We start from the raw sequence: 24,568 nt of genomic DNA, 5'->3' as shown, positions 1-24,568 counted from the left end.
GCAAAACAAACCCAAATCATTAACCCTCTACCACCATGCTTGACAGTTGGTATGAGGCGTTTGTGCTTATTTGTTGTGTTTGTGTTTTTATCAAATGTAGCACTGTATTATGGCCACACATCTCCACTTTGGTCGTGCATGTCCAAAGAGTCATTATTCTAGAGGTCTTGCGGTTAGTTGCAACTTTGCAAACCTAAGCTTTTTCTTCTTTCTAGGGTGAAGAGGCTTTCAACACTTCCAAACAAACTGCAGTTGTTCAGTCTTTCTCTAATTGTACTGTCATGAACTTTAGCATTTAACATGCTAACTGAGGCCCTGTTAGGATATGAGCTGCAACCCTTGGTTTCTTTCCAGTTTCTGTGAGGATTGCACAATCTGACCTTAGGGTGAATTTTCTCACTGTACAATAATGAACTTTAAATGATTGGGAAATATCCTCATAACCCATACAAGATTAATGGGCGGCAACAATTGCTTCTTTCCTTATTGGCGTTGTGTTACCACACACGTTAATGCTCCCGAAAACTGCCAAAACTTGCTTTTATAGAGGTGCTCACACTAGCTGATGATCAGTCAAGTGCATTTTATTAGCATCACCTGGCTGCTACTTAGCCTCTTAATTCCTGTGGAAGCAGCAAGGGAATACTTCATTTTCACACAATGCATTTTGGCTTAGGTTTTGTTAAATAAATAATAACATGATTTTGTAGTTCTTATGAGGTTGTAGTTCCCTAATTTGAAGACTTGTTAACGACCAGATTATTTTTTGATGGTTTCACAATAAGTAAAACCTTAGAGCTTTCTCATAATAACTGGATACTTTAACACTCTTTTTTATTTTTATTTTTTCCAACTAATTGATTTAATGTTCGCTTACATTATAAATGACCAAAAAGCCCTTCCACAGCGGTCGTTCCTCGGTCATTCAAAAGCACTTTTTTCAATTTCCAACATGACTTTTATTTTGATTTTTTTTAACAAACTGGAACACTTTATGCTATGTCACAAAATTACACAGTTAATACACACTAAGGTCAGCATTATTCAGCATGTCTGGTATGTTTTTACAAGCATTGAAACAGTACTGTACATAGCCTCACCACATCCATGATATAACATACAAACTGTCTGGGGAATAGTTACAGTTTCTTTAATATCTCAGTTTTATGCATGGAAAGTAAGCTGATGTAAACGTTTACTTTACATAGTTTACAAATATAAACAAACCTGCGGATACACATGTAAACTCACATTAAGTCGTTAAGGCCAGAGTGCACGGGATGCAATTACTGACACTTGTCATTGGATGCTTAAGAGCTCGCTGCGGCTGATTCTGCAGCGTAAACGCTGTGATGGGTGATGTTTCTCTGTCATTAGCGGCACGCCTCCTCCACGGTCTGCTTCATAAATGTGAATCCCTGCTGGTTGTCAAATCAGACTATTACTTCACTTCTTCTGTCCGGTTATGTTCTCTTGACACCAGCTAAGCATGAAGTCATACTTCAAAACTTTGCTCTCAACAAGTACGTGGTCAAAAAACTTGCATGATGTCATTTCGCCCTACAGTCAGTAATAGTCACTGCAGGTGCACTAGCCTTACAACATCCATTCAAAGTCCAACTTTAACTTCCCCAAACTTTGAAATAGGATAGACTGGCACTCAGGGAAACAGAGCTTATATGCTTCCAGCGTCTCCTTTACGCCTTCACACTGTCGAGACATATCCAAAGTTCAGTCTTCATATTAATAAACAACTCCAGCAGATGTTGGTGACGCAGTCTCGAGTCACCCATCAATGCAATTACTCCAATACATATTATTTTCTTAAAAACATGAATTCATAATTACAATGAATTGGTGCTATAGCGGTTTATGACTAGTGAGAAACCATGGAGCGATTTTCTTTGCAGAGCTACTTCTTGGAAACCCATCATCAAATCAGAGAAGTTTACCCCTCTTAAAAAGCTTCACTATCCTTCTCTTTACCTACACCCCTGCAGCTGCATAATTTCACAAGAAAATGAGCCATAAGAGGAAAAATCATTAACATCAGCAAAAGATATTTCAGGCAGAGAGAATGGCTCAATGTGCTGCTCAATGATCAGAGCAGCCAGCAGGCTTTACAGCCTCCTGTGTCCGTCTCTATCGCTGCATCTCGCTCTCGCAGCATCTACAGTGCATGATGGTGAAGGCGCACTAAAAACACATCTCCTAAGGATAAAAGAAGTGAGAGGGTATGACAGCAGTAAATTGGCTTTTTCCTCCCCTGAGCCCTACTCTAGACTTCCCCTGCATGCTGAGCAATTTGAATTGTGCTGTAATTGCTTATGTTGCTTTTCTCTCCTCGTCATTTCTACAAAAGAATTTGATCTCATTACTTTTGCCTGTGGTTGAATTCGCAGCCACTCACTGCGGTAGGAATAATACTAAGTGGCGTGTTAACAAAAGAAAGGGAGCAGAGTGACTCGGTGCGCCAAACGCAAAGAACTGTATGCGACGCGACAACGCGTTGGTTTTACATTTCATCACTTTTTTAAATGAAGCCATTGCCAAAAGTGTTTCGTTTTTAGTGGTACAAAGCAGATTAAGTGTGGTGCGGCTCCCTATTAGCTCGTTGTGAAGTGGATTATCTTACTCTACCACAGTACGAAGGAGGGAGAGGAAGAGCCGAAGGGGCAGCAGAGAAACGGATGCGACATGGGTCATGAAAAAGAAATCAAAAGCCATGCTCATGCCTGGTTGCAGTGGAGTAGACTGGTTATGGTTTTTGGGAGCAAGTAAAGTGAATGTGGCCTTGGGCAATGTGCTTCTTGGTAAAAGAGGGGTTTCAGTGTGAAGCAAGCTCTAGATGGAGCATTTGCCCAGAGAAAACCTCTCAATTCACCCATGCTCTCATGTATCTGCTCGTGCTGTTGCCTTCCTTTCATTTGAGACAACTTGAGCACAGACAACATGGATACAGCGGGGCTACAGATATCTTTTAACATCTGAGGAGGCTCAAGAGGAAAAAACAGATAGAAAAAAATGCTGGGATACAAAACTAGAAAAAAGGAAAGAAAAAGTGTTATGAGTATTTACATTTCTTCTTGATGACAGTCCTCTGAGGTCCATTCTGAGTGCTGAGATGGATTTGACAGCAGTAGCGAGTGTAAAATGTAAGTGGAGAATGAGATGGAGGCTTCAGTAGCTCCAACACTTCCAGTCTATGATGAGCGCAGGCAGCAGCAGTAATGGATACACGGGCACTGCTTGGTTAGCTGCTCCCCGCTGGCTCCCTCTAGCACCCGATTCTGTGTCAGAGTCCTTCTCGGAATACAGCGGAATGACGTTGAATTCTTCGCTCGCCTCTTCCTCCTGCTCCTCTTCTTCGCTGTCCTCCATCTGCGGGAAGCACAGGAAGAGCGATTCTTTCAATTAACATGTGTGCTGGAGCATGGAGGAGAGGTCAGGAAGAGAAAGTCTACATTAACCCAGAATCTAAAGCACATGTAAAAATATCCTAAAGGCAAAAAACCTGGAAGCTAAGACATGACTTTTAGGTTAACAAAAGACAGAAAGTACATTTTGTTTGTGCAACTTGAAACTATCTATCTATATGTGTATATATAGATGTGTGTTTTTGTTGTCAGTTCTCAATGGTATTTGTACACTATTTTAAATTTTAAAAAAAGGTCAACCCCCAGGACGGGACCTATAGGATGTCAGAGAAGTGAAACGGGCAGGGCAACAGATACACAGTTATAGGAGGAGCTGAGAAGAGAGAACCACAGACAGGAATGAAAATTAGCAACTAGGAAGCCACGGTGAGGGAACGGCCACTGGTGAGCCACTGTCGCCCTGAGCATAGTGAGTGCTTAAGAGGTAGAACGAGGTCAAAAATGGAAGAAGCAACAAAAAAATCTGCAGTAAGCGACTTGATCATTGTAGCAATCACCTCAGAGCAATCACCTCCCCCAGAGTGGAGACCCATGCCAAAGGACTAACAAGTGCTGCACTAGCTTCCAAAACAACTTCCTTTGCTGTAGCCGGGGAAACTTTTCTTCTTCTGTGGTTGCAAATACTGTTTTATGATTTGGAGTTTTTATATCTACTGAATTGCCTGACAGCTTTATTCTGCTCACCATTTGATTTGGTAAGATTTTATATTTTTATGTCCTGTATTTCCATATTTTTGCTATTACATCCATGAGCTTGAAGTAAATTTGAATGTTTTATCTTTTTTATCGTTAATGTTTTTGGGATGATCCATTTTTTATTGTGAATAAATGATTTTTATCTACTCTTTAAGCTACCACTCTCTTGTCTGCTCCACTCAGTATCAAAAGAAAAAAGGAGATGTGTGGTGCTGATCTGTGGATCCTTACTGAAACCTAATAATAGTTAGAGTACAACTGTTGACAGTTTTCAGTTTGCTGCAATAGAAAAATGGAACACACCAAGACCATCAGACCATAAAAGTAAACTTTAACTTCTACTTTTGCTAATAGGAAGTTGGGAGAATTGCAGTTGTAATATATTTGTCCTTCACATGACGTAAAATGTGCAAGTGTATGGTTCACTGTCTCTCTGTGTTCGCACTGTCCAAGGTAAGTCCTGCCTTTTCCACTATAGCAAGACAGGGCTGTCAGCATATATAAAGATTGGCAGGTGTAGGCTGAATATAATTACTGGTTGAACCGCTGTTTTTATACAAAAACCAAATTCTGTTTTCATCCATATTTTTCAAAGGTTTGTGCAAGTAAATCTTTCCATGTTTGTCATTGGCTGATTGGTCACATGCTGTTAACACTGCCTCTCATTGCTAAATTAGGAAACTGCAGATTGCCTCACTGAGTTAACAAACACCTTCGTGTGACTGCTTAGCCTGATTGTCGATGTTGGAGTTAAACCAGAGGAGGAAAAGATATTTGGGGTATGCAAAAGAACTGACCTTTGCCCTCTTTTGCCTTTCAGCCCCTCCCCACAGCGAGGGAGTCTACACACAGAGTCGAATCTGTAAAGATGATCATTGCTGATACATAGCATATAGCATGTATATAAGGTGCGCTACAACCTGTAAGGCTTTCTACTCAAATTCTATGACCTAAAGTACAAATAGGCAGTTAAACTACGATGAAGCACATAACCCAGCTGTCCTTGACAGATTAGTAACACTCCAAAAATTACAATTTAAATGTAAAAATGAGGATCATAAGAACCCAAGACTTCTAGTAAGCCTGGTCCATTATTAATATTAATGAAATTCTATAAAATCACATTTAGGAGTCCCACCAGTAATCTCCAATTTGTCGTGCAAAAGATTTAAAAAGTCAAAAGCAGCACTTCTCTGAGGTAAATGTGCACATTTTGCCCAACATTTTCTTCGTCCCACTCCTTTTTCAGGCAATTTTTGTTTTTTGTTTTGTGTATTTTATGTTCAATATAGGTATTTGTTGTGCCTGAAAATGAATAAATAAATGAAATGAAATGAACACTTGGGATGAGGGATCTTGCTATTTAGGCTTTTCCAATGTCTTCTGTTTCCTCATGTAATCTGTTTTTGACTGTATTTGTATTTCAGGTCCCCGGGGAGCTATATCAGCTCTGCCCAGGCTTTTGTTTCATCATTTCATTGAAGATAGTTCTTTAAAAGTCTGGCTGTATGTTTGGGGTCGTTGCCTTATGCCGCCGCAGGAAAATTTGGGACAAATGAGATGTCACACCATGGAACTATGTGATGGATAAGAATATAAAACGTGAAAATGAAAATTTACACAGTCAGGACAAGTCAGCAGGCAGAAAACTCCCACATTAGCTCAGTATTAGTACATAAATGTATGCTGGGCTTTCTCTGGTCTATGCTTTTGATGTGAAGCAGCGTACAGAAGCAGTGGTTTTCACTTTTTGACCATAGAGCAACATCTACTGATGACCTGGGTGTGATCTTTTTTCAGTAAAATATTAGGTTATTCACAAAATGTTGCTCTCTGTGGATTGTTTAAAGCTATTTGTACAAATAAGAAAGAAGCAGAGCTTAATATTAATAACCCAGATAACATTTTACACAACTTCTCCTTCAAGAGTTCACATTCAACAATCTCTCACTGCTGTATGACTTTCTGTGCTATATATTTTTCCTTTGAGAAAGCCCTGAGTTACAGCGAAGCCTCCATTCAAACACAGCCACAGAGGGTTGTGAGGGCACACTGAATGGAAAGAGACTGAGTCCTCACCTCGGATCCTTACTTTAGTTTGGGTTTTACTTTTGGTCTTGGCATTTCACTGCATTAGAAGTACGGAAGGAAACTTGTAGCACAGTCATCTATCCATTTTTTCATTCAGGTTTTCTCAAATCAGTGCATCGATAAAAGCATCAAAGGAGATGTGGAGTGATGCTGCAGAGTTTCACTTTGGTGTATCCACGAGAATTCATAATCTGACCTTTTTCAGTGAAACTCCAGAAATGAACTGTGCATCTCGATGTCTTCTAAATCTACTAGCGGCGGAGTTTCTGTGCTACGAGGGTGGGTGGCTTGGGATAGGAGGAAAAGAAAATGAGGAATTAGAAGGATTAAACTAGTGAGAGAATGGAGACTATGAAGCAGATGGGTGTGCATACATGAATATTAAAAGTAAGGGCTGAGTCTGCTGCTGCAAACACCTACGGCTAATCCTAGGCCACAATGAGAGGTGTGGATAGGAGAGAGAGGGAGGGAAGTAATCTGAGTTTATACAAGGAGCTCCGGAGCCCGGCACACTGCGATAGTCCCACTTAGGTGTTATCACCTGATACACAGGCGACTGCCTCTTTAGCTGAACTGGTACCACCAGCATATGGCGCAGAGAGCACAGACAACTTACACTGTCGAATTCAGGAAGAGTGTTAATACTGACGTGGACCTTCTCCTGGTAGACGTGTGGGGAGGGCTGAGAAGTTGGCATGGGAGAGTTTTCCACAGGAGGAGGTGCGGAGATTCCCATGGAGCTGATGGCACTGCCTAAAAACAAAAGCAGCAGGGGAAATCTTCTTTAGCTTCACATCATTATTCATCCCTGAAGCATCACCCAAAAAAATTTCTGTGACTTTTCTAAGCATAGTTAGAGCCATTAGCTCTGAAAACACTGTGCAAAACTGTGCATGAGATATGAGCCTCTCTTTTTTGCTTTTTGTTTTTGTGGCACGGTAGTGCACCGTTTAGCACATTCACCTCAAATCATGAAGGTTCTGTTTTCAAACCTGCTACTCTGAGACCTCTGCGTGTAAAGTTCTACCTGTGGCTACTTGAACTTTCTCTGCGTGCTTCAGCCTTTTCCATCAGCCATCGGATGGATTGCTGTGAAATTGGTACATATACCCACATATCCCTTGGCATGAGTTCTGATAACTGAAATTTCCTGACTTTTCATTTAATGCCACCTTTAAGTCAAAACCTTGTACAATATTTCTGTTGGCTCCCTACATATAAAATGGGATGAAAATAATCTAATTTCACATCTCTTCTACACATTCCAAATGTTATTTTAGCTAAATCCCACAGAGAACCTCCTGGGTGCCAAAGACAAGAAAATATCTGCTTTGGTGTGAACAATTATTCCAGAAATTAGCTGGGTCCATGCCACATGTTACCAAGCAGTTCTGATAAATGGTAAATGGCCTGTATTTGTATAGCGCTTTACATATCCAGTCATCCACCCATTCACACACTGATAGTTGAAGGACAGTAAATAAAATACTAAAATATTCAAATTAATATTGCAACTGTTTGTATTTGTGGTGAAGTCATTAGTGGTTGTACAAATACTTGTACGTATATGTAAGTATATTCATGTGAAAGAGAAGGTTTTCACAGGACTGCATGGTATCCTGTGATCCAGGTTGTAGGGATAACTGTAGCAGTAGTAACTTAAAGTAATTGTTTTCTGTATGACTTTGTCAGTCTCTCTTTTTAAAAAAGCGGCTTCCTGCTGGTAACCCCTCCAAACAAGCCACACTCGTTCAGGCTTTCTAATAGTGCTGTCATGAACTTTAACATTTAGTATGAGCCCCGTAGAGTAAAAGATGTAGCTCTTTGATTTTGTGCAGTTTCTGTGAGCGCTGCACAGTCTGACCTTCGGGTGAATTTATTGGATGTCCACTCCTGGGAAGATAAACACACACCTGAATGCTCCACACCAGCAAACCACCAAAACCTTTTTTAGAGGTGCTCACATGTGCTGATGAGGAATTAATCAAGATTAGCAACACCCAGGTGCTACTTATCCTGTTAATTCCTATGGAGAAAATGATAGTGTAGTTCGTTTTTCACAGTAATACATAGAGTGCTAAGAAAACTTTCTTTTTCACATGACTCCAGTTATTGCTTAAACACTTTTAAGTCATTTCTTATGCTGCTTTTTGCACTAAAAATATTACCGGTGTAATGTTTTAAATTTATATTTATATAAACATGAATATTTTTTGCTGTGGGATATTCTAGCTTCAACCTGTCAGACATTGGCTACAGGGTGGGATATATAAAATGCACATCCTTGAAACTAGTCATTGTAATATTTGGTATATGCTGCATTTGGTTTCTTTCTTTTGCGTGTTCACTCAGCTACTTTTATCTTAAGCCCAAATAATTGGATGCAGGTGACCAATGACTGCTGTGTATACTAGACATGTATTGACTGATTCTTGGCTGGACAGCACTTAATGTTTGATCATATTTTACTTAAGAGAACGTGTCTGGCCTCTAACAATTATTCTTGCTCTCTTATTAGAGTACAGTACATCAGTAAAAAAAAATTCTACTGTATTGTACTGCAATTTTTTTTATTTTTTTTTACTTTTTACAGTTTTCTTTATACTTACACAGCAGCAAAATGAGATACTACCCTTCCAGCCATTCTGATTTGGCAACAGTTCAACAAGAAGCCACATTATATTTATCAGATTTAGTGAAAGGATTTATTGACTCCACAAAGCTTGGAAATCAGATTCACATTTGGCAGCCAGCCACACACCAGGGATGATGTCTCTTGCCACTGATTTATTTATAAGAAAACATTATGGTTCAATGGTTTGCCATTTCAATCATCAATTATGACCCACCTAATTTGAATTCTGTGTTCATGCACATTTAAAATGCTCACTTAGATCAGCATGCCTACATTCGTTTAAATAATACTCTAAAAAGTAACATTTCCTCGGTCATTATGCTGACACAGGGTGATTTGTCAGATACAAGATACTTAGCGTAAAGATGAGCAGTGTGTTTAAATTTTGATTTGTAAGATGCATCAGCTACTTGTGCTTCCATTTAAATTTACAAGAACTCCTTCAAATAACACAAAATGTAGAAAAAAATACTATTAAAAATAAAATCAACATATATTACCAAATCCTCAAATGTGAATGTCAATAAGCGTACAGTAAATGATCAAAAAGGTACACTGTTTCTTCAAGTTGTGTTTTTACAGTCTCCTTAGTTAAGTTTAAACTTCCTGAAACTGAAACTTTGAAACACACCTGACTCTCTGAATGTTCATGCACACTTTTATTTTCTCAGAATGACCAGGACATACTCATGCCACAGCTTTGTTTAGCCTATTCCTGATGGCTGTGAAATGATAATGACACGATGCTTCCATAAGGAGTTGTAGTTGCATAAATACAAACAAAATATGGGTCATTGTAGCCCATTGCAAGGTGGTTGCTAGGCAACATCATGACACTATAATACATAAATGTATAATTCAGTTTTTACAGATATATACAAATGTTATTGTGAAATTAAAATGACAGGATGCTTGCATAAGGTGTTATAGGTGCATAAATGCTAAAAACAGGTCCTTTTAGACCTTTGCTAGCTGGTTACCAGGCAACCTCATGGTGTTACAATATATAATACATAACTGATGTTTTGTGGATATAAATGAAATGTCACTGCTGTGAAATTAAAATGACAGGATGCTTGCATAAGGTGTTATAGGTGTATAAATGCTAAAAACAATATTTTCTTAGCATAGACAGCAATACCCTGTTGCTAGGCGGTTGTCTTGCAACCTCATGGTGTCACAATATATATTACATAACTGAATTTTTGTGGATATAAATGAGATGTTAAAGTTAAAATGACATGAAGCTTACATAAGGTGTTATAGGTGCATAAATGTTAAATACAGGTCATTTTGGGCAGTTGCTAGGTGGTTTTTAGCATGGTGTCATAATATATAATAATTTAAGTTTTGTGGATTTGAATTAGTTATTGCTGTCATAAAGTAAAAATGATGTAATGCTTTTATAAATTTTTATAAATGCATAAATACTAAACACAAGTCATTTTAGCCCATTTCTAGCTGGTTGCTAGATAACATGATGACATCATAATTTCTGAGATAGATAAGAACCTTAAGGTGCCTAAGAGGTTCCTGTGCGCCACGTTTGGACGCTTAACTCCTGATCATGTAGGAGGAGTGGGCAGAGAAAGACAGAGACACAGAGACGGAGATTTTGTGTACTAGAGGAAAATCCCAGATCTTAAATTTTATTTGTCTTGAACTGTTTGGTTCTCACAAACTGTTGTGAGTACTGCTTTTGTTAGAACATTTCTGGTATCAATTTTTTTCCTTTGGATAAAAAGCTGTAAAACTGTGCTGTGCTGCCTTCCCTTCCCAGCCTTATTACATCGTACTCACGCAGACAAATATTGTTGGTGAACATCTGCAGGATGCGCTGACAGCCCTGCCATTCATTCCCACTGCCTTCGCATGTGCACCACTGGGACACCTCTGTACTGCTGTTGCTCACGTAGTTGGGAGTCATGATGGTTCCTGGTTATAGAAAGAAGACCAAAGTCATACTGCAGGCACAACTTTATAAACTTTTAAAATCATATTTCCTTCAGACCAAGAATTTTATTTTCAGCACACACCTCTATGAAAGGTAAGACACAGACTACTAACGGTATTAGATGCCCTGCAGGTATGGTGTCACCAGGTTCCCAGCTCTAGATATTGATAATTTCAGGTACACAAAATTACATTTTGAGTGTGAGGAATGAGTGAAAATAATATTTCCCACATTATTTTGGTGAACTGCTGGAAACACTGTTTTTGAATCTGCTGCCGCTGTTATAAGTGATGCTATAAAGAGTAGCAGCTAAGGACCATTTGTGAACCCCTGTAGATTTATTTTGCATAATGAAAATTACACATACCGAATATCGCTGCTAAACACCTATTGGAGGAAGTTCTGTTTGTCAGATTCTGTCTGGGTTTTTTTTCTGAGCTATACACTCTTTCAGCCTCTTCCACCTCTTTAATTTGTTTTCCTCCGTCTCACCTATGAGTCCAGCATAAGCCTTCAGGCACATGGTTCTGCGTTCTCGCATACAGCCAGAGGCAGAGAGAGGGGAGGGCTGGCAGTTATGCTGGAAATCAGCAAAGCGGGATCTGAAACACAAACGCGCACACATACACACACACAAGAAGAGAAAACAGTTTTTCATGTGTCAGCACAGAGAAACAGAGTGTGCATTTTAAAAGTGTTTTGACAATTTCATTTCGGGATTCAGGGTTGTGCTGAATGGAAACAACAAAAGCAACACAAACAACGACATAGTATAGGAGCTCAACCCACTAGAGAAAGGGATACATGAAAACTGCCTGGTACTTTAGTAAAGCTTCAAAAAAATGTAGCTTTCTAGCACTCTGACGCCACCTTCTTTTCTGCAAAAATGCACACACTGTTATTGTCAGTGCTGACAGATAATTTGAAAGGTGTGCAAACCATACATTTTGCAGGTAGATGATGTCTTTTAGGTTTGCAATCAACCCTTTCCACAATGGAGGTGCAGCCCATATGCCGTGTGCATTACTGAAACATAACCCGCTGCTTGTTTCTAGAATGCTGCATAGGTTAGCACGCTAGACAAAGAGACTGCTTGATGCTACTGCAATTAAAAGTAATGAAGCATTGTTGTGCTTCATTACTTTTGTATAAAAATCTGAGTGAGTCTATTGACTCACTGATTTAAAGCTGGAGTTCAATTTAAAACTTTTGCTGATGACAACTTCTTGAGTTCAAAATTCCCACGACTCTCTCTTATGCACTTTGTGCTGTTTGGCCTTGCAGTTGTTCTTTTACTTAATCTTCTTTTTCAGCTTTCATTCATTCATATAAAAAGTATCGCCAGGCTAATGAAGTTAATGTATTAAATGTGCACAGATACAGTCATTTGCAGCTGCATCATTCAAAGCTTTTATCAATAATCAACAGCAGATCTATAACACTGATTAAATGATGTGAGGTGTGTTTTGGTGCCGTTTCCACACTCTGCAGTATAGTAACACATGTCAGCAGGAATGAAACAGGAGAACCTCCGTCGGCGTAACTTTGTGCTGAACATTGGGGGGGTCAAGATCTCGGTCTAAATAAATAAATAAATCTGGGTAAATTCCCATATGATTAAACATGCAGCTATTTTGCTGGTAATAATTGAAATGAGTAAAGGAAATCAACAGCCTATTTATGCAAGATAATTCATAATTTTATTGGGGGGGTTATATTGGTTGGGTCTGATTATTGGGGGGGTCATTACCCCCCCTAACCCCCCTGAAAATTATGCCCCTGAGAACCTCATATCTCTTTGTTCCTCATAATGCTGTATATTGAAAGTGTTAGTGTTGCGTCACCGTCTACTAAGTCTCAAGTAGTTTACTCTATGGACACTTTGTTAGGTACACCTTGCTAGTATTCGGTAGTACCCCCCTTTTCGTCTTCACTGCTGCCTTAATCTTTCATGGCACAGATTCAACAAGGTGCTGGAAGCTTTCCTCAGAGATTTTGGTCCATATTGGCATGAAAGCGTCACACAGTTGCTGCAGATTTGTCAGCTGCGCATCCATGATTTGACTCTTCTGTTCCACCACGGATGGGTCATATAAATACAGTGATGTCATGTTCAAGAAACCAGTTTGAGAACTGAATCAGTTTGAACTGTTGATATAAGTCATGATAGAATCATGCTTTTATTCTGTTAATGTCATGTGAATTTTGCAGCACTGAGACTCATCAGAGCATGCAACATTTTTTCTCTGAGCTGCTTCCGTGTGAATGGCTGATTACATCCTCGTGTTTACAAGCAGGTGAACAAGTGGACCTAACAATGCGTCTGGTGAGTGTTGTTATATCCATTTAAGAACAATAAGTAGACAGCGCTTGAACAAAAACTGCCCTCACAAATCATCCTGATGAGCAGCGATGTAGCTTTGAATTCTGAGTCACTGGAAGTAAACTGGTCCAATCTTTTGCTCCCACTTCTGTATCTGTAAAAAGCTTCCTCAGTGGTTATGGCCCCACAGGACCTGTCACCTGCTTATATTTCCCTACGAGCAGACAAGAAAGGATACGGTACATTCAAGGCGTAAAATATTTATATTCCGAGACTTTAATCTTTGAGTTACAATGCAACAATGTGCTGAAAACCCACAGGTCCTGGCATTAACATTCATATCTACCACCTGCCTGAGCACCGTTGCAGACCAAGCACCCCCATGTCAATACCACTCTCTGTTGGCAGCATGACAATATTCCCCAAAAACCACAAAAACTGCTCAGGAAAATCCCAGAATAATACAAAGAGCTGAAATCAACAGCACAGCCTCCAAACCTCCCACATTCAAATTCAAACAAGCATCGAAATTGGGATCTAAAGATGCACCGCATCAAGTCTTACCACAGGCCAGAACAGGACTCAAAGGCACCACGGGACACTTCAAAATATCTTGTGTCCATGCACCAACAGGTCAGAGCTTATTTAGTGGCACAAGTGGACATGGACAACATTAGCTTTTAATTCCACTTTAAGTCCAAAAGCAAGGGTCGTGCAGTGGGTCTGGTATGTTCAGGACATCTTGGATTGTATCATCTGAATGACATGCTAAATCACATCTGGGAAAAGCAGACCTGATGGATGAATTTTGTCAATCAAAAAAGCATTTACAGCTTCCATTCACTTTACATTTAGTTACATTTATTCCCCTCACTAGTAATCCGGGGGGTGTATCTCATACATATCACCCTTGAAGGACTGCATGTTTGTGCTTTAGGGGAGAGATTATTTAATTAACTCATTCATCAGTGAAGGGGAAATTTTATTTGCAGCAGTTCTGTTGATACTAACAAAATGGGAGATGCTCATCAGAAATGCAGCTCACTGGTGCCACTAGTGTTTAAAAAGACAGCACCGTGTGTTTGATGCATCCATGTTTGAGGACTGTGTCGAATCATTACTTTGTGGTTAACTTTGCAAATATTTCTGACTCATTTTTCAATGCTTTTTCTGTTCTGTGTCCATACGACGAGCCCTTAATGTTCTGCATCAGTCTACTCAAACAGCCATCTTACCTACACAGCTCATCTTTGGAGCAGTAGTTCTGAAGGCTGAGGCAGTTGGGCTTGCCCGCCCTCTCCTCCCCTCTCACATTCTCCTCATAAGAGCATGACGGGACGATGGTTTTCCTCCGGCGCTCCCCACACAGTGTGTCAGAGCAGGGACAGAAGAGCAAAGCGAAGCTGTACTCCTCTGGCACGCGCTCCAGGAAGCGCCGCAGGGCTTTGTGGCATTTCTGGCGGTTACAGCTGTTGTCAGAGACTGTTGCTCGCTTGGTGCAGGCTACAACATATTCTGACCGCAGAGAGCCACATTTCTCGTACAGGCCACAGTCCTGTGCCGCCTTCAAGCACTGGTTTTGACCATCCATAGTATTAGAGGAAGCTGGGGGGAGGGATTTGGGAGGAAAACAGAGCAATGTATACCCAGGAAAATCAAAAATGGCATCTAAATCTAATTTTGGGAGCAAAATCACAAAAACGTTCATCTCTACCTGACATGATGGAGGCCATACGCGACATCTCGATGTTTCTCACCAGGTTTAACTTCAGTTCTTCATATGGAGACACTTCATACTCATCATATGCTAAAAAGGCAGAACAAAGACCACATCTATGACCCAGCTGAGAATTCAGCACATACAGACATTAAATGCAAGCATCAAACCCACCTGCGAATCTCACAGTCCAGTAGACCTTGAGGCAGTGCTCTTCCCTACGAGAGCCACGCTGACACTTGCAAACTTGGAGGGGGCGATAGCGCTGCAAGGAGTTCTGGGCCTCCAGGCACTCCAACCGCGCGTCTGCCCTGAGGGGAGCCACGGCTTCCTCGGCCGCGCAGTACTCCAGCAATCGATAGATGGCCATGCAGGACTGCTCCTGGATGCATCCCTGCTCGGCCACCAAACAGTCTACGGATGCAGATACTGTCACGCTACCTGCAAGAAAGGTTAATGTCGTAAGTGGTGAAAGCTGCATGTTGCCAACATTACTGGGTTTATTGTCCCACCATCCAGTACTAAATAGGCTTTAATTAAGGCAGCAGAGCCAGGTGAGTGCACTCCATAGGCACTCAGCAGGTTATGATAATATCCAAAAAGGAAGATAAAATTGAAACTACACAAGAGCAATAGAGCAAAACCTCAGATCTAATCAAAGAGACTAAGGAGAATAATTTACCAACACTACAGGAGTATGTTATGGCTATAATCATTTTCAAATTATTTCCTCGTCTTCCCAGTGGGCATCGTAGTTGAATTTTCTTCTTCTGGTTTCTTTTTTTTCCCACACAACTTAAAAGTAAATCTTTGACTTTTTTATCAGTTTATTGTTCAGCACAATATTTGCACCAGTGGGAGTTACAGCATGTCCTCTTAAGCTGTTTAGTATGCTTCACCTCAAATTGTAATACGATGGAGCTCATATACTATGAGTTAGCTTCATCTCTCTTAAGAGTTAACCATCTTTGCTTTAAGTGAGCAAAGATGAGAACTTAGCCAAATCTTTAGTAACCACTTCTGTTAGTCATATATTTCCTCAGCTTCTACATTCCCAACAACACCAAAAGGATTTTGCTCTCTAAATTAACATTGCCATACTGTTTGATTAAACTACTTAGTGGAGGATCCTACTGATGTTTTTGATGATTCATCCTATTAACTACCTCTTCATACACCCATGATGTATCCCATTAAACGCAACATTACTACTGCTGACAACTTTCCGAAGCGTAATTTCAAGATTGATTCCCCACCTTGGTTTCTGATTTCGCCGGATGTTCACACAGTTAAAGTTTTGTCTCTTTTATTTTGGGGGTCAAATCAATGTTATTGTCCGTTTAGAAATCTGTCCACACTTTTCTGTTCAAGTGCTTCTTTGAGGGTTTGGGAGTCAGCTTCCTAACTGCATTGCATTCAGACACTAGGAAGAAACTCTAAAAGACAACCGGGCATGTGGTGAGAAAAAAAAATCTGCTAGTTTCCTGGATCAGAAGGGATGCCATTCAACAGCCAGCCCTCAAGTCTTGGATGCGTTTTTGCTCTGCAAATACTTGAACCACCACCAAGAGAGTATTTCCGGAATTGGCCCCTCCTATGTGACAGTAATTGGCCAAAAAGTGAAAGTAGCTTTCTATAAACAAGCATGCATAGAAATATCATTAAAAAAAAGTTTATGAGAGGCAGTGAAAGCAGTGTAAAAATGTATAAGTTTAAATTACATAAAAGATTATACAAACCTGACTATCATCCTCTTACATGTGTCACACTGGTATTTATTAGGCTATGTTCAGATATGTGTACTTGTGAATGTCTTGCGCTGCTGTTGTTATTATTATTATAAGACACTTAAACAGCTTAGGGCAAATCCTTTTGCAGCAGAGTTCCTTCCATTTGGAACAAGCTTTTACTGATGCCAGACACCGTCTCCACATGTAATGCCAGAGACAAAACCAATTTATTCAGCACTATGCAGCACGTCACTTCCAGTTTTACCTTCACACTGAGACTCAATCTGGATATCACACTCAGACACTGAGTGAATTGAAACATCCACTATCAGGATGTTCCCCCAGCTTATGTGCGCATTCATACAGCTGCTCCTGCAAAACATGCTACTTAAGGACGCTAAAGATTTGCATCAGCTGTATATGTATTTGTAGAAACATGCTGAATATCACCAACCACATTTCCTCTACATGTCAGAACAAAAAACACGTGGCTCCATTGTGATTAGGCATGAAGCATATTTTGATTGGCAATGTTCTGCCTCGAATGACTGCGAGTGATAAACTACAAATCATTTCATAATGCTGATTGCTGCTCAGTAAAAAAAAAAAAAAAAACACAATGCAGGAAGGCCAAAGGCAGGCCGAGTGAGGCAAGAGAGAGTAAAAACATTTGTTTAAAAAAAAGAAAAGAAAAAGCAGTCTTCAAAAAAATGTATCTGAAGGAGCATTTCAGGAAATTAATTTTCTCAAATGTGACACATTATTGTCCCCACAAATTACACTTGATATACAGTCATTCGAGACTTATAAGGAAAATAGCTTGGATAGGCAATATGCACTCACTTTTCCCACTTTAGCTCATTAATTTTCTATATCCTGTCACTTTGTAAGTGCATGTAATGAATAGGCTGGCAGATATATAAAACTGGGTTGCACATAGAGTAAATCATCATGTTTAAAACTTAATGCATGCCTGCTAACAAATATCTGTACCCATTTCATACACACGTATACTTGTGATTCAGTACATTAACATTTACATCACATAAGCTCGTATGCAAACACACGCGGCATTGTGTTAGATTGGTCACACACTTCGATTAAGCTCCTGCTGACTGGCGGCCCAAAGCGCGGCTGCAATCCAATTCTGCTGCTGCATGTTTTGCAATCTCAGGCGCCACATGAGGTCCACGTCTCACTTTGGCATGAGACATATCATAAACAGAAGCTATGCTTCATCGCCACAGCAGGAAAACTTCCAAAGCGACTGCTGGGACTCCATAGGGTGAGGTGGGGGTGGTGGATAGTAACACACAGGCCAATCAGTCATATTCACGGTTACAGCAAAGGTGATGATTACCTGTCTATCTGTGTATCGTGACGTCTCGATAATCCTACCAAAGTATTACATCCCAGCACTTTTAGCTGCAATTTTAGCAGGCTTTGTATAATCTCAAGTTTATTCATTATTCTTTCTCAGTGTTTGCTCCTTCAGGCTTACATTCGATAAAGACAGACTATCAGCAGTTTTACTTTGTGAGAACCTTTCATGGTGTAAGCTCACACATGCGCATACCAACACACATATACATCAGAGATAACAAAAACCTCTATGGAGTCCAGACCAGCTCTTTTATGCCTCGTCCAGCGTGCAGGTCAGAAGTTCATTTTTAGCATTATTTAACGCTATGCTGATAAAGAAGCACTAGGCTCACATTATGGGGGTTTTTTTTGGGACGACAAATTGCTACAGTAAACTTCTGCATTAAGGGAATTGTTGGTGTAAGCACGGGGTTTATGTTTTTCAGGAAAAAAGAAAAATAGAAAGAAAAGTAAGCGGGAGATTAATTACTGCGATATGGGAGCCATAATGCACTCTATTGATTTCTCACTGGGCTGATTAATAGAATTTGTGAGCTGATGAAGGTTGAAGCCATAAACGTCAAACCATACACCACATACCGACATTCACAGAGGGACCAACTGGGTTGGCAATTTTCTCTTCCGTCCTTTCAAACACATGGGATGGGCTGTAGAGCGTCCAGATTGTTGGGCAGTAATTTGACTTGAGAGGAGACCGTGGCGGGAGAGTGCGACTCTGATGTGAAATCTGCTCAGAGATTGTGACAGAAGGGACTTCTTGGAAGGAAGTCACAGACTCAAGGAGCAAATGGAAGCACAGCAACAAGATGGAGAAAAAGGAGAAACACGCTCACGGCTGCCACAAAGTGTTACTACGTGCACTCATTCACAAGCACACCAGTGGGATTCCTGTCTGACCTGTTCATGCATTTCTGCGTGCACGTAAAAGATTTTACTTGTTGTAACTGGAATTGTTGACAATCAGCAGCTACAGTTTTGTGTCAGGGAAAGTAGAGCTATAATTAAAATGCACTTATTCCACCATAAAAACACAAACACTTACTGCTCTTCTTGACCTTCTAGTGAGTACATTAAATAAATATAGATTAGGATTGGACTTTAAACAAACAAAAAAATAGCAGCTTGAAGATGTCAGCTTGTGTTTAGGTAATTATTAGTAGCAGTTAAACCACATATTCAACCGTGGTTTTATAGCTGCAATGACAACGATGAGGCTAATGTTCAATATCTCTATAGCCCTGTTTTGTTCATTAGCGGCACATTAAAAGGACGACAGTGTTGGCATGCTAGGGCTGACCCACAACCATGCTGGGATATTGTATTTCTATGAAATTAACTCATCAACTGACCACAAGACGTCATGCTAAAAACAAAACAAAACATGGGACTAATAAATGGGAGCGGATACCCCGCAGAACATTATGCTCAAATCATGATGTGTAATTTGAACACTGTTCCCTGTGCAGTGTGGTCAGAGCTGCTTCCTCAGGAAGGACACAGATGGTTGATCAGTGCTGATTAAGGCTTCAGTGGCTCCTTATTGACACAATCGTTTCCACTGAGAATTATGCAAATTCAAACAATCGGCTCAGCCTCCTCTAACATTAAGCCTTCTTTTAACATTAAACATATGCTTAACAGTTTGCACATATTCTCTTTGTTACGAGCAAAGTTTCGCTACTGCCCTGGGCAGCCTCGGTCGAGCAGTTCCTCTTAAAGAAATGGCAAAAGTTGGTTTTCTTTGTCTGTAATGGAAAGCTGACTTATTTAGTATGTGAACTCGTGCTGAGATGACTCTTATTTAACATGCTATTTCAAAGCATATGCATTTCCTTTAGATGTCGCTGGGTATTTGGGACTTATTAGTGCTCAAAGAAAAACATTTCAAAAGAAGCTGAAAACAAAGTTATTATTTATCAAGGAAACACAACAACAACCATACATTAGCCAAGCAACCACAGTACACTGCGTTATCTTTTTCTCCCTCGTCATTGTGCTTACATGCTTTTGTGGCCTCTCTGTTCTGCATTGTAGCTTCTTCCCCTTCAGTCACTTCATGCAGTTATACCTGCTGCATTTATTTATTCTCTACAACCTATCAAGTCATCAAATTTTTCCACACCTAAAGTGTACAAGCCCCATCTTTTTTCCAGCAGCTCTCACAGCTGTGGCCACATGAGGACAACACTGATTGGTTTAGTAACATGTTACATTGACTTTAAAAAAAAAAAAAAAGTGCAGTCTTCAAAAAATCTGATCATTTGCCAACTTCTTTTCAAAAAGCTGTTTGTGGAACAACTCTTCACACCTCCTTAAATAAAAAACACACCTTGTTTAAATTACCTCGCATGTATGGGCAAACACCTCACCTTTCATTTTGCCTCAGTTTGTGCAACATAACAACACTAGTGCTGAAAACTTCCATACGGAGCCACTTGCTTAACCACTTTTGATGTACCAACCCAAAGAAAGACTCCAGGCCTGGGGGGCCCTCAGTAAGTGAGTCAGGAGTAAGCAAAGCAGTATTAGCTGCTCGACAGTGAGTTGTTGAGCAGCAGGTAAAGCTGTCTGAATCCAGAGGCGACAGTTCTGCTGGTGAGGACAAGAATAATCATTTCATGTTCGATATCAACAGCTACCCAGTGCATCTAGTACATGGATAATGTCTCACTTAATGAGCCGTGCCAGCGGATTGTGCAGCCACATCACGCAGGCAGCATCCCTCCGCTGTACACCAGGTAAAACGCATCAGGTGCTGCATCAGCCAGCTAGGGTGTCTGGATCTGTGTGAATATTTCAGGCTTCTGCCTTCTGCTGCCTGATGTAGTTCTAAATTCCAACGTGCCAAGACATTTCTTGGCCAGACACACACACGAGCACTGACAGTTTCCATCGGGCTGTGGATTTTTTGTTTGTGCCATCAAGTGTGTGCGAGCGGCAATCAAGATGCAGTGCACACGTGAACAAATTGACTATTACAGCCAGTCATACATAAGTGACACAATTTAACGTTTAAGAAAGTGGGGCTTTTTTATGCTTTTAGCTTGACAGTGAGAAACCAGGTGTCATTCAGACCTACATTTAATTGCTATCCTTGATGTGATCCTTTTAATTAAAATGACTCCTTTAATGCAAAATGTCAAATAGATGCATATTCAGAGGAATTTCATATTTTTTATCTAAGGAATATTCAATGGGCTTCTTGCCAGTTTAATTTTTGTGTGCTGTCGTCCTAAACAAAACAGAATTACAGGCACAGGGAACATCAAGACAATGCCTGAGCATTCAGAGGGGAAGACAAAGAAATGCCTATGGCACGGAGAGAAGGATAAAGAGGCTGAGAATTGGATAAACCTGCGTGCATGAGGTGAAGTCAAATAGCCAAATAGAAACTCCAGGGAGACTAGTCCACCTAAGAAGTGGGTAACTTTACACAGCCTGAAAATAAGCCCTAATAAATTTGTGACAACCGTGTTATGGCTCAATCACATCCACTAAATGAACTACCAAAATAGCAGTGCTCAATCAGCAGTTGCAGCCTCTACTGGGACTTTAGCGATAATCCTCAGGGGCCTGGCAGCAAAGGGTCAAAGTCGGGTTAAATGTCACTCAACAATAGCCAGCTTTCAGTTTATATAGCTGGCAAACATGCAGTGTTTCCACATTCAAAGTGATTGCATGCATTATTTGTGGGCTTTCTTTCCATTGCACTATTCATTTGAGGAAAGAACCGTGGATTCAACAACATATACAAAAAATAACCCAGAGAATGAGAATCAGATCATATCTTTGACCCAACAGATGATAGATTTTAAAGTCAGCTTTTAAAAGTCGGGACTTTTGTTCAAAGGCGTGAAAATTCTTAATCTATACCTATAGATGTTTTTCTCCTCTTCAGTCTTGGTGACAAACCTTTTGAGAAGGCCACTGTCATCATCTTGTTGGCGCTGCCATTGTTGAGGCCACCGAGTTGCACAAAGTCGGATATATTCCAAGGTAAAAATAACATTGCATGAAATGGAATACAGTTCGTAGGGGCCAGACTATTTAAACAGCAAGTCTGGCCAAACAGCTGTTTTGAAACAAAGTAGCTCCACAACAGATTTGACCAAAACGACATTAACACCGAGACCAGATTCTGCACCGATTACACTTTTTTTTTTAATGACGTTGATTAACAAAATTAAAATCCAATAATTTCTCTTGCAATCAGGTATAATGTCAGAAGTGAACATCAGTGCAGATTAATTTGCATGTGTAATGATTCGTATCTCGATTAATTAGCACTTGAAAGTAGCTGCTTTTCTTGGTGTGATTCCACCTAAGTGCGTGGCAGGTGGGCTTGAAACACTATGATGTTCTGCGTGTCTGAAGGCTCTGACATTCACGAGAAAGCATTCATCATCTAATGATACAAATCTCTAATGGGCAGCCTCACCTGATGTTATCTGAACATTCCCGGATGCCGAGAAGGATGAACCTCCTGTACTTGGAGCATAATCCAACAATTACACTATTTGCATGCATTTGTGCAGTGAAAAGCAGAGGGTGGGCGGTGGCTGTGTGTCCTGCGGTCTGTGTTACATTAGATCAAGAACAATAGATCAAGATACATGACATGTAAAGAGCCACAAGCTCTGATGTACATGTCACATTTTTCAAAAGAAAGATCAAAATGGATATATCTCTAAACCAGCAACCACAGACCAACAAGCTTTACGCTCCACTGAGATGTCCGACCACATTATTGACTTTAGACAATATAAAGGCACTTGGCAGAAGCTTAATGTGTGTTCACACTGCAAATTCACGGAGCCTGCTGAAATGTCAGATATTGCTGAGAGGTCTCTCTTGAGTTGATCTTCACAAAAGACAATGACTGCTCGTGCTGTGACACTAAATGCTCTCTTTTGTTACTTCTATTAAGTTGTGAATGTCAGATTTAATCCTACAGCAAATTCACTTCCATTGCACATTTTATGAAATAAAGGAAGAAAGGTCTATTGTCTCAGACCTGAACACATCATCCACATGTAATATCTGAACTTCTGCTAGATTTTGTATTATTTCGTGGACCTGTGTAGTTTTATTCTGAAGGCTGTCCCAAAAGTTTCTCTTAAACCTGGAATACAATGCAAGACTATTTATGAACCTGCGTCCAGCCAACGTTTATTCTCCTTCTCATGCGTGGACAAAAAGTCTTTCTCCCTTTATGAATTTCAATATCAAGCCAGCTACCGCTCGGGTCACACAGATGTAGGCAATATACAAAAATAATAACAGAACATCAGCAAAACAAATTTAGCTCCGGTGTCTTCGTGTGTATCTCGGCTTGGGGCTTCATACTCTCTAATATGCTGCTATTCGTTCATACATTTGCATGAAAAACACGCACGCACGTACCCGCACACACATGCACTTTCTTATTAAAGTTGCCGGTACTGTCAGAAAATATCTCTTCCAAAAGATCCCAGCTTTGCATTATACACCGCGATATGGCAGTCTAAACGGGTGATTAAAATCTCACTTCAAAATCAGAAAGGTGATGCTTACCATGAGAGAAAACATTGAGCAGAAGTCCAACGATTATCATCCTGCCCGGTGACATTGGATAGTTAGGGATTAGGAAACTCGCACCCGGCTCACTGCAGCTCAGTGACCCGTCTCCTGCCACATCCAGCCTCCCCTGCCGCTGCGCCCTCACGGACTGACTGACTGAGGTTGATCGGATGGTCTAGCAGCCTATACAAAGTTGGCAAAAACTGAACAGGAGCGATTCAAGTTCTCGCGATTTTTGTTGTTCCATTTATTTTTCGGATCCCGGTTATATTGATCTCTGTCGGACGCCAATTCCAAAATCATTTATCCACAAAAGAAGAAAGAGAGAGAGAAGAAAGTTTCTCTGCAGCTGATCGCGACAAAGCTCCCATCAGTCACACACCGTACCGTAACCTCCCGAGCGCGAGCTGTGTGGCGTTTGCGCTTCTGCTTCCCTGGCAGCTCCACAGTTGTCCAGCCAGAGTTGAGAGCAGACTGAGACTGCACGGTGCAACTCTTGTTAAAGGCGCAATGTGATTGGCCCAATGCAACGAGCGATTGTGGCCAAAGGGACGTGAAAATGTTTCCAGTGGGAGAACAGCTGGGTCCCAGAAGGAAAATATGGGCATCAACTTTATGGACAACGTGCATCTGTTATTGAGGTTACACGGGGAAAAAAAGTTAGCACCATTACTGTGAATCTACTCAACTCTTCACGTGTTGTGTTTAGTTTTTGATGGTCGGTTGTGTTCAAAGCATAGCTCCAGTGAATGAACATGAATGCTTTCGACCTTGACGCTTATAATAGGCTTTTGTGCCATGCCAGGCTGCATTCAGAGGAAATCTGAGGAAGACGAACCTTTGTTTCCGTTTGGACTATATGTCCACGGTTATAAATCGTTTTGGGGTTTTTGTTTCCTCCACAGCTGCCTTAAATTAAACAGCTCTCATCCTTTCCATCGAGACTGGTCTGCAGTTCAGGCTTTTCCCATTCATATCAGTTTATAGCAGGAGTGGAACTGTGAGATCTTAATTTGTTCCAGTGCTGTGGCTGATCTGTGGGG

The 24,568-nt window shown here is 40.5% G+C and overlaps 1 protein-coding gene across 1 annotated transcript; it reads right to left on the bottom strand.

The window, feature by feature from the left end:
- Nucleotides 1–3,180: 3,180 nt before the first annotated feature.
- LOC146624100 (GDNF family receptor alpha-4-like) lies at nucleotides 3,181–23,574 on the bottom strand. The gene is made up of 8 exons (XM_085363689.1): nucleotides 23,520–23,574; nucleotides 15,028–15,294; nucleotides 14,851–14,943; nucleotides 14,372–14,741; nucleotides 11,306–11,415; nucleotides 10,660–10,794; nucleotides 6,841–6,977; nucleotides 3,181–3,381 (listed from the first exon to the last, which is right to left on the bottom strand). Exons 1-8 carry the CDS (start codon nucleotides 23,572–23,574, stop codon nucleotides 3,181–3,183), a joined length of 1,368 nt encoding a protein of 455 aa, XP_085219815.1.
- Between the last annotated feature and the right edge of the window lie 994 nt (nucleotides 23,575–24,568).

This window comes from Diplotaxodon limnothrissa, linkage group LG10 (assembly GCF_057381915.1).
Source record: "Diplotaxodon limnothrissa isolate DT_005_m linkage group LG10, D_limnothrissa_male_GT1.1, whole genome shotgun sequence".
Lineage (NCBI taxonomy): Eukaryota > Metazoa > Chordata > Actinopteri > Cichliformes > Cichlidae > Diplotaxodon > Diplotaxodon limnothrissa.
The sequence above is the reverse complement of the archived record's forward strand: the minus strand, read 5'-3'. Positions and strand labels throughout refer to the sequence as shown.